The 10,903-nt window shown below is 39.1% G+C and overlaps 2 protein-coding genes across 2 annotated transcripts; both read left to right on the top strand.

Moving 5' to 3' along the window:
* The first annotated feature begins 1,442 nt into the window (after positions 1 to 1,442).
* Positions 1,443 to 8,738, top strand: LOC145803542 (uncharacterized). The gene is made up of 3 exons (XM_082896840.1): positions 1,443 to 1,639; positions 7,833 to 8,028; positions 8,130 to 8,738. Exons 1-3 carry the CDS (start codon positions 1,443 to 1,445, stop codon positions 8,736 to 8,738), a joined length of 1,002 nt encoding a protein of 333 aa, XP_082752966.1.
* A 9-nt stretch (positions 8,739 to 8,747) lies between these two features.
* LOC145803541 (uncharacterized) lies at positions 8,748 to 9,341 on the top strand. Its single transcript, XM_082896839.1, has one exon. It carries the CDS (start codon positions 8,748 to 8,750, stop codon positions 9,339 to 9,341), a length of 594 nt encoding a protein of 197 aa, XP_082752965.1.
* The last annotated feature ends 1,562 nt before the right edge of the window (positions 9,342 to 10,903 follow it).

The raw sequence follows: 10,903 nt of genomic DNA, 5'->3' as shown, positions 1-10,903 counted from the left end.
GGACGCGATTGTGATATAAAAACTAGTGTAGTTGTTCATATTTGATGAGATGTGGAATAGATTGTATTTATCAAAATTTTTGAAATTTAATTATTTAAACATCTATTTAGAAATATCTGTTTTGGGCTATCGGTGGAGGATAGTTATGATTGTTGTAAAATGCGTTCTTGGGATTGGAACTGGGGTATTGAGATGTGAACAACATATATTTGGTATTTGGGATTAAATGGAAATGGATGTATGAAATAGTTAGTTATATATATGTGTGTGTGTGTGTGTGTGTGTGTGTGTGTGTATGTTTCTCTATCAGGTGGGTTTGTTGTATAAATAGATATACCTTGTCCAATTTTTGGGATGTTACAACTTGGTATCAGAGCGTACCGAGTTCGAATACTTTGGGTACGTAGGGAGTGGTTGGTACCACAGTGGGTTTATCTCGCTTGATAGAGATATCTGTATAATGAGGTGGTATGTGATAACATGCTTATGTGATTATATGGGTATGGGGCTTGATTTCTGAGATGTTGATTGGGTTTGTGAGTTCTTGGAAGTCCAGTCAGAAGAGCACTTGATCACTGCAATTTCTGATTGGAACTCTAACAACGTCATGGGATAATCATTATCTAGAAAGAAAATCTGTATGTGCTTATGTGACTATGTGCTTATGTGGAATGAATTAACTATTGTCCATTGCCTTAGGACGTGAGTGAGTTAGTTTTGACACAATTATGATTTGTGCTAATCTCGAATGTTACCTTTATTAGGATGTCGGGACGTGAAAAAGGCAGTGGTAGGTGTGGTAGACCCAGGAGGCATGAGATGCCAATATCGGATAAGATTCCGGCGTAGGAGGAGGGGACAGGGCAGGCAAATGTGGCTGAAACAGTTGGGCAACAGGCCATGGGTGCTTTGGCATGAGAGATAGTAAGGGCACTGAACATACTGAGAGCTGAGAACCTAGCACAGGCCCCAGCTACCCCAGTTGCAGAGACAGGACCACTCTTGCTAAAAAGAGAGTTCTTCTGGACCAATTTGGATGTTTTTGTGGGAGATCCTAAGGAGCCACTGAAGGCTGATGAGTGGCTAGAGCAGACGGTTAAGACATTCGAGATGCTAGACATTGAGGACGACGCTCTGAGAGTGACCTTGGCATCCTTTCAACTAAAGGGAGAAGTGGGTCAGTGGTAGAAATACACGCGAGGACGTATTGGGGTGACCTGGGAGGCCTTTTTCAATGCCTTTCAAGAGAAGTATTGCCTGCTACTGTCAGAGAGAGGTTGAGGGAACAGTTCAAGAACCTCAAACAGCAGCTTGGCACGCCGGTGGCAGAGTTCGAGGCCACGTTTGCTAGTTTGTCCAGATTTGCTCCTAAGCTTGTGGTAATAGAGGAACGTCGTTGTATCAAGTTTGAGACTTGACTGAGAGATGAGCTTACCTACTGTATGGGTGGGTCTATGATGAGGGATTATAGTCGTCTTGTTGAGGCAGCTGCACATATTGAAACCCGATTGGGAGCTGGAGAGAGGGAGATGAGAAGATGCAGGGTGAGGCCTGAGACAGCAAGAGACGGATGGGTTTTACACTACAGCAGTCTCATGGGGCATAGTCTAGGTCCACTTTTCCAGTGCCAAGTTCAGGGGTAAGGAGAGGTGGCCAGGGAGGATTTTGTTGTTTCAAGACCAGTTGGGTCATAAGTCCTTTTCTTGCCCACAGAAAGGGGGAAGACAGGGGTCTGCTCCGTCTTTAATCTGCCCATCGAACCAGAATCCGGGGAGGGGGTAGTCTTTGACTTGCTTTCAGTGTGGACAGGCAGGACACATGAAGAGGTACTGTCCACAGTTAGGCGGCACACCTGGTGCATCTGGATTGAGGCAGACTCAGAGTCACCAGCCAGCACAGTCGGCACAAGCCTCAAGGGCTACTCCGGGAGCCTCTTCGGCTCAGTTTGTGCATTTGGCTTATGCTCCGAGAGGGAAGCAGGTGGATTAGAGACCTACTGGGTGTGTGTATGCTGTTACCGCGCTAGAGTTAGTGCTAGCACCTTCGGTTGTGAGAGGTACCTTCTTGTTCTGCAATTCTATTGCCAATGTATTGATTGACATGGGTGCATCACATTCATTTATCTCATCTGCATTTGCATCGACATTGGGTTTAGAGTTGGCTCAGTTAGCATTGCCACTCTGCGTAGAGTCACCGATTAGGGGTGAGATTGTGTTAGAACAGGGATGTTGGGGTTGTGATATAGAGGTTGCCGGTCGTCGACTTTCATTTTCTTTTTCTTTGCTTGATATGTTGAGTTTTGATGTTATACTGGTTATGGATTGGTTCTCTACGTATTGGGCTGTTATAGATTGTTACCGTCAGAGAGTTACCGTGTGTACCTCAAGCGGTGATTGTTTTTATTTCTTAGGAGATCGGGTTGATAGGGCTTTGTTGCCAGTTTGTGACCCGCATGGTTGAGGTGAGCTTAGCCTCTTTCTTGCTGCATTCTTGGAGACAGAAAGTGATAGAGTTCGGGTTAAGTTGCCGAGGGTAGTCTGTGAGTACCCGGATGTCTTTCCTGAGGATCTTTCTGGCTTACCACCTCACCGAGATATTGAGTTCTCTATTGACCTAGTGTCGGGCACGGCACCAATTTCCATGGCTCCGTATAGGTTTGCACCTACTGAGTTGAGTGAGTTGAAGATTTAGCTCCAAGAATTGCAAAACAAGGGTTTTATCCACCTTAGTACTTCGCCTTAGGGAGCACCGGCCCTTTTCGCCAAAAAGAAAGATGGTACATTACAGCTTTGTATTGATTATCAAAAACTGAACTGGGTGACTGTTAAGAACAAGTACCCATTGCGCCGTATAGACGATCTGTCTGATCAGTTGAGGGGTCTTCTTGATTTTCAAAGATGGACTTGAGATCGGGTTATCACCAGTTGACGATGAGGGAGGAGGACATTTCGAAGACGACATTCCGTACGTGATATGGCCACTATGAGTTCCTAGTCATGCCTTTTGGGTTGACTCATGCACCGGCCTTGTTTATGGACCTGATGAATCAGGTTTTTCGTGAGTATCTTGATCGTTTTGTGGTTGTCTTTGTTTATGATATTCTGATTTATTCACCCTCTGAGGAGGAGCACGAAGAACACTTGCGGGTCGTGTTGGAGTTGCTTAGAGTCCATCAGTTATATGCTAAGTTCAGGAACTGTGAGTTTTGGCTGAAAGAGGTGAAGTTCTTAGGCCATGTGGTATCTGGAGAAGGGGTGACTGTCGATTTCTCCAAGATAGAGGCAGTGCAAGATTGGGGGCAACCCAAGAACACCTTTGAGATGCAGAGTTTCTTGGGGTTGGCCGGGTATTATCGTCGTTTTGTGAAAGACTTTTCTGGTCTAGCCGCTCCATTGACCAGACTGACGAGGAAGGGAATCAAATTTGTGTGGAGTGAGACTTGTGAGAAGTCATTTTAGGAGTTAAAAATTAGACTCACTACTGCTCTAGTTTTGATTATTCTGGAGAGGGGTTTGGGTTATGTTGTATATTGTGACGCATCTCGGGAAGGTTTGGGCTGTGTCTTGATGCAAGAAGGGAAGGTAGTTTCTTATGGTTCACGACAGTTAAAGATTCACGAGAGGAACTACCCTACTAATGATCTAGAGTTAGCAGCAGTGATCTTTGCCCTAAAGATCTGGAGGCATTATTTATATTGCAAGGGATTGGAGGTGTTCTCAGATCATAAGAGTTTGAAGTACTTGTTTTCTCAGAAGGATCTGAATCTGAGACAGAGGAGGTGGATGGAGTTCATAGAGGACTATGATTTTGAGTTACATTATCATCTCGGGAAGGCCAATGTTGTGGCCGATGCTTTGAGTCGGAAATCCTCTGGCAAGGCAGCTTGTATTGCCGTTCGAGAATGGGAGATGTTGGGTGCTATCGGGGAGTTTGACTTGCATCTTGGTGAGTCTACTGAGTTGGCTACCTTGTTTACTGTAGTTGCACAATCTACACTAGTGAGCCGAGTTATTGAGGCACAAAGGGTGATCCAGAGGTTGAGACCATCCGGGAGAAGATTGCTAGTGGTAAGGTGGAGAGGGGTCTGAATGTGCATTCTGATTCTAGTATTAGATATGTTGATCGACTTTTTGTGCCAAAGTCTTGCCGGGAGGAGGTACTCCGTGAGTTTCATCACTCACGCCTTGCGGTGCATCCGGGAGGTACGAAGATGTACCATGATCTTAGCCGCCAGTTTTGGTGGAAGAGAATGAAGAGGGATGTAGCATTGTTTGTGTCGAGATGCCTTACTTGTCAGCAAGTGAAGGTCGAGCACCAGAGGCCAGCGAGTTTGTTGCAACCCTTGCCTATAGCCGAGTGAAAGTGGGAGCATGTCACTATGGATTTCATTGTGGGTCTTCTGAGGACTCAGCGGGGTAGTGATACCATTTGGGTGATTGTGGATCGACTGACTAAGTCAGCGCATTTTGTACCTATGCGCATGAGTGACTCCGTAGATCATCTTGCTGACCTTTATATTCGAGACATAGTTCGACTTCATGGGGTTCCAGGGACTATTGTCTCGGATAGAGATCCACGTTTTACGACTCGATTGTGGCAGAGCCTACAGGGTGCCTTGGGCACTAAGTTGACTTTTAGCACCGCCTATCATCCCTAGACTGATGGACAGTCAGAGCGTACTATTCAGATCCTGAAGGATATGCTTCAGGGTTGTGTTCTTGATTTCAAGGGCTCTTTGGAGAAACACTTGCCTTTAGTGGAGTTTGCCTACAACAACAATTTCTAGTCGAGCTTTGGCATGGCACCATTTAAGGCATTGTATGGCCGACCGTGTAGATCCCCAGTGTGTTGAGCCGAGGTGGGTGATGCACCTATGATAGGCCCAGAGTTGGTTCAGGAAACGACGGAGAAGATTGCTCTTATCCGTAAGAGGTTGGTTACAGCTCAGAGTCGTTAGAAGAGCTACACCAACCGTAGGAGGAGGCCGTTATCTTTTGAGGTTGGGGATCATGTATTTCTTAAGATCTCACCTAAGCGGGGTTTGATGAGGTTTGGAAAGAGGGGGAAGTTGTCTCCGCACTTTATTGGGCCTTTTGAGATTTTGGAGCATATTGGGGAAGTGGCATATCGATTAGCTTTGCCGCTACCACTATCTAGAGTTCATGATGTTTTTCATATTTCTATGCTTCGAAAATACGAGCCTGATCCACACACGTGTTGGATTGAACTGAGTTAGAAGTGGATGAGGATGTCTCTTATGAGGAGAGACCAGTGAAGATCTTAGACACTTGGGATCAGGTCTTGCATGGCAAGACAATTCCCTTGGTAAAAGTGTTGTGGAAACACCACGAGGTTGAGGAGGTGACTTGGGAACGTGAGGCGGAAGTCCGTAAGAAGTATCCGGACCTTTTTATCGATGTTTGAGAGTTGTACTAGAAATGTTATTTTGATATTAGAATGTACATTGTATATGTTATGGAATAGGGCGAATTTCTTATGTTTAATTGGGAGGTTGTGTTATCGTGCCATGATTGCGTTTCCATGGTTGTAATTGATTTTGGTTTAGCGAGGTTATCCAATTTAAATTTCGAGGACAAAATTCCTTAAGGGGGGAAGGTTGTAACAAGTTGAATCAAATTGAATTTATACTTTAATCTCAGTTGGGGATTTATTTAAATTATTAAACTCTATTCATTTTGGACCCAATTGATTGAATCGTGACTCGTTAGTAACCATGTAATATTGTTGTGGTTTTGTTATTATTATTTGATTACCATAAAAGAGTTGTGAATATTTATGGTGTGTACCATTAAACGAAATATATTTTGTGGTGATAAAATATTATATTTACTTTTGTCATTAAAGATGTTGAAATGTATTTTAATTGATATATATATATAGGTGTATATATATATAGTTAGATATTTGTTTAGTTAAACAAAAAAGGAAATATCTATAAATAGTAAGCAAATAGATATTTTGTTCAACTTTTGGGAGTTCTTGGAGGTCTTGCTGGGAGGAAAGGAAAGAAAAGGGTTCCAAGTTGTTTTTTTTTTTATGGGTTTGATCTAGTGTAAGTCATTTTTGACCCCTAGTGCTTTGGATCAAAACGTAGAGGGCGGAAAAGGTGCCATTTGGCTCCGAGCAGATTTAATTTCTGTTGCCAAAAATTTTGAAAGCTTCTTGGCTTGAGGTAGGGATTTTTCATACACTTCTTTATGCACTTTTACTTGATTATATAGAGCTTAGAGTTGTATATAATTTAATTAGAATTTTTGAAAAATTTGTGATTTATTTGCTTAAAAGAGAAATTTTGAGAAAAATAAAGAGTTGATGCCCAAATTGCGAAAGTGTAAACTTGGAATATGTTTTTAAGGTTATGAAAGTGCTATGTTTTAAATTTGAACAAAAACGGACTTCTATTCAATCGGTTTTGAAATTGTTATCGGTTTGCGACCAAAAGAGCTTTTTTAAAGAAAACAAAGGAATTATGTTAAACTTTTAGGGCTTTTGATCAAAATAGGATGTCATAGTTGAATAATGCTTGGAGAATGAGTTTGGAAAGAAAACGATGTTTTCTTAGGTATTAACGGTATTATTTTGCTTAATGTATTTGTTGGAATAAAATCGACACGGTTAGAAATGGACCTTGAGAGGTTACCGGACGTGATTGTGATATGAAAACTAGTGTAATTGTTCATATTTGATGAGATGTGGAATACATTGTATTTATTAGAATTTTTGAAATTTAATTGTTTAAATATCTATTTAGGCCTCGTTTGGGAACCCTCTTTTTTAGCTAAAAAGTCAAAAAGTTACTAAATTAGACAAAAAGCCAACAATCTATACCAAAAAGTCAAAGATTCTCTCTTTTCTCTACTTTTTGCACATCTTTTCGTAAAAAGTCAAAAAGTCATCCCAAACATACTAGTTTTTTTTAGCTCATATTTTAGCCAAATAGTCAAAAAGTTACTAAATTAGCCTATTCCCAAACGAGGCCTTAGAAATATCTGTTTTGGCTATCAGTAGAGGATAGCCATGATTGTTGTGGAAATACATGAGACTTAGGTAAATTGAACCATATTCCTCATTTGTTGCATTGAACATTGCATTACATTCATTTCATTGGAAATGTATTTGTTTGCAAAAAGATGAATACTTGGTGAATCTGGGTAGGGAGTGTAGAACCGTGCGGTTAGATGTCGAGCCTTGGAGTTTGCTAGTAAAAATGACAGTGGTAGTGCATTAGAGCCTACTTGTAGACACTCACCTAGAGATTCATAGAGCCTGTATTCATGTAACAGATATAATTTAAAATAGAAATGGTTTTATATCTGTTGTTGCATCTCAGCATTGCATGCTTCATAAAAAGAGAGATAAACTGTTTTATCATGAGCATGGCATGGGCATACTCCTCTTTAGTCTTGTCATGGTCTATATGTTGTGTAGTATATCTCTACTGGGAAGTGGCTCACCCTATAAGGGAAACCATTTCAGGTACTGGTGATATACCTCCGCCAAGGCACTGACTTGGGAGGACTCTGAGTTGAGGCTCCAATTTTGTTTTATGGCTATTTATTAAATATAAGCCCAGGGCTATTTTTGTGTTGAGTTGAAACTCCATTTTGTGTAACCAAAAATGTTCTTGGATAAATTTGTAAGCCTATAGGGCACTTATTATCTGTTTGGCTTCCATTTCATACTTATTGTAAAATGCATGCTTGGAATTAGAACTGGGGCATTGAGATGTGAACAGCATGTATTTGGCATTTGGGATTAAATAGAAATGGATGTATGGAATAGTTAGCTATATATATGTGTTTGTCTATTAGGTGGGTTTGTTGTATAAATGGATATTCTCTACCCAATTTTCAGGACGTTAAAAATGTGGCCGCATTTGAAACTATCAATGTGATTATTAGAGATCTTGGTGATGCACTTTTTTCTATTTTGAGTGATGAAACCCGTGACATATCAATCAAGGAGCAAATGACAGTTGTAATACGATGTGTTGACAAAAAAGACCAAGTGATTGAGCGCTTTTAAGGTATTGAGCAAATGCTCTCTCGCTCAAACAAGCTGTGGAAAAATTATTTTCCAGACTTGGATTGAGTATTTCCATATTGCAGAGTCAAGGATATGATGGGGCTAGTAATAGGCAGCACGAGTTCAATGGTCTTAAAACACTTACACTGAAGGAGAATCCTTGTGCATATTATGTTTATTGTTTTACTCATCAATTGCAATTGGCACTTATAGTCATGACTAAGAATCATGATCAAATTGCTTTACTTTTCACTTTGGTTTCTAATGTAGTGAATGTTGTTGGAGCATCATGTAAATGCCAAGATATTGTTAGGAAAAAACAAGCTGCAAAAGTTGCTGAGGCACTTAATATTGGAGAGCTATCTAGTGGGCAAGGCTTAAATCAAGAAACCAATCTTAAACATGCGGGTGCTACATGTTGGGGTTCGCACTATGCTACTTTAGTCAGCTTGGCTAGTATGTTCTCAACAATGATTGATATGCTTGAAATGATTTTAGAGGATGGTTCAAATTCAGAACAACAAGCTGAAGCAAATGTATTGTTAGACTCAATTCAATCATTTGAGTTTGTATTCAATCTTCATTTGATGAAAATGATATTGGCTATTATAAGTGAGTTATCGCAAGCACTACAAATGAAAGATCAAGATATTGTTAATGTCATGAATTTAGTTCAAATTTCTAAAGTATGACTCCAAAAGATGAAGGAGAGCGGGTGGACATTTTTACTTGATGATATTTTGTCTTTTAGTGAAAAGCATGAAATTGATGTTCCCCAAATGGATGATATGTTTGTAGCTCAAGAGAGAAAAAGGCGCAATGCTCGAGAAATTACAAACTTACATCACTATCACGCTGAGTTATTCTACACTATTTTGGATATGCAAATTCAAGAACTACATACTCGTTTCACTAAGTCGAACACTGAGTTGTTACTTTGTGTGGCATGTTTAAAACCATCTAACTCTTTCTCTAGTTTTGACAAGAAAAAGTTAATTCATCTTGCTGAATTTTATCCCAAAGAATTTTTTCCAGTGGAGCTTATGGTACTTAATGATCAACTTGATACATATATTATCGACATGCTACCCAATAGTGAGTTCTCAAGGTTAAATGGAATTGTCGATCTTGCTAAGAATATGGTAGAGACTGGAAGAGACAAAGTGTATCCATTGGTGTATTTGCTCTTGACTTTAGTATTAATCTTATCTGTTGCAACTGCTACTGTTGAGAGGGTATTTTCAGCTATGAATATTGTGAAGAATCGGTTGTGGAACCGAATGGGTGATGAATGAATGAATGATAGCTTGGTTGTCTACAGTGAGAAATATATTTTTGATGGCATTGATAATAATACTATCATGAAAAGCTTTCAAAAGATGAAAACTCGCCGGGGTCAATTGTAAAAGTTTAAAATTAAAAACTTTTTGTAATGAATATTAATTTTTTTTTTATGTTTAATATTAGCTCGAAATATTATTATTATGTTATTATTATTGATTGGAGAAGAAAAAATTTTGAGATCATATAATTAATAGGTGCCCCCTAATATTTAATTCTTGACTCCTCCACTGACAATGGGAATTTGTATTTTAATCAAATCTCGGGAGTGTATTTGTAATTTATCCCTATTTCCCACCAACATACAACATACTTTGTCCTACGTGATAAACACATGAGAGTTATATGATACAATATATATATATATATATATATTCGTATGCTGAAAATTGAGACAAAGAAGTAAGAAAATAGAGCTTTTGAAATAATTAAAAAAAGGTTAGTAGAGAAATTGAACAGAAAGGAAGAGGAATAGACATAAAATTGTGTTACTGTAAAAAGTAGAGTTTTGTAATTCCAATTTATGCAAAATCCTAGTTCATCTTTTTAATTGTTCATCACAATCTGTTTTTTGTTTTAACCTAATATAGTTATAATTTGATGTAACTTTTAGGACAAAATGTGTATTTGTGGGAAATATGGATGCTTTCTCTCTTTACTCTCATTTCATAGTTATATTTTTGTCACATGACTAAATTTTGTTAAAAATTTAAATAATTGAGTAATAGAAAAGGGGCATTGACATTTGTATAGAGACCACAGTGAGATTTAACCAAAAGTGTAGGGGTTGATTGTCACAATTTCAAATATAGGGACTAAAGTGGGATTTGATCAAAAATTTAGGTGGTAGACTATCATGATTTTGAGTACTGCTATTAGCACCCTATAAATTATTTTGGGCCCCCAAATTTTTAGCTTTTTTTTATTACAATAATAACTTCAAATAAAATTATTAAAAAGAACATTATTAATTTTGGAACACCCCATCTCACAATTAAACCTACACACCTATTACATCATGAATTAGGATTTATAAGAGCACCCACCTCTATCACCACCCATCCATCTTCCTCAAATCTCACCTTCAAAACCAACCCACCCTCAAAACTTGAAAAACCCTTTGGCGACAATATTCCGGCGGTAACAGTGACAACCATTTGACTGCCTATACTTCTCCAGCAATGACAATAAGTGAAAGTTTTTCTAGTACCCACAACTCCATAAGATGAGAGGAGTATAACAATAAAAGCTTAGAGAAGGTTCATAACTTTGAGGTTGTTCTTAGCTCAGAGGAGATTGGCCTTGTAAGGGTAAATTTTTTTTAAAAAATGAAAAAATTAATAAAATATGTTTGTCATTTTTCAAGACGGAACTCCTAAACATATGATTGAAATTCGGGAACACAGGCCCGAGCATTGTTTATTTGTTCGGGAAGGCATTTCCGAACGAATAAGTAATGTTCGGGAAAGCAGGTCCGAATATAGAAATTTCTTAACACATTGAATGGTCAAAATTG

This window comes from Camellia sinensis, chromosome 12, assembly GCF_055761805.1.
Source record: "Camellia sinensis isolate YWXY chromosome 12, ASM5576180v1, whole genome shotgun sequence".
NCBI lineage: Eukaryota > Viridiplantae > Streptophyta > Magnoliopsida > Ericales > Theaceae > Camellia > Camellia sinensis.
This window is presented reverse-complemented; position numbering and strand designations above follow the sequence as displayed.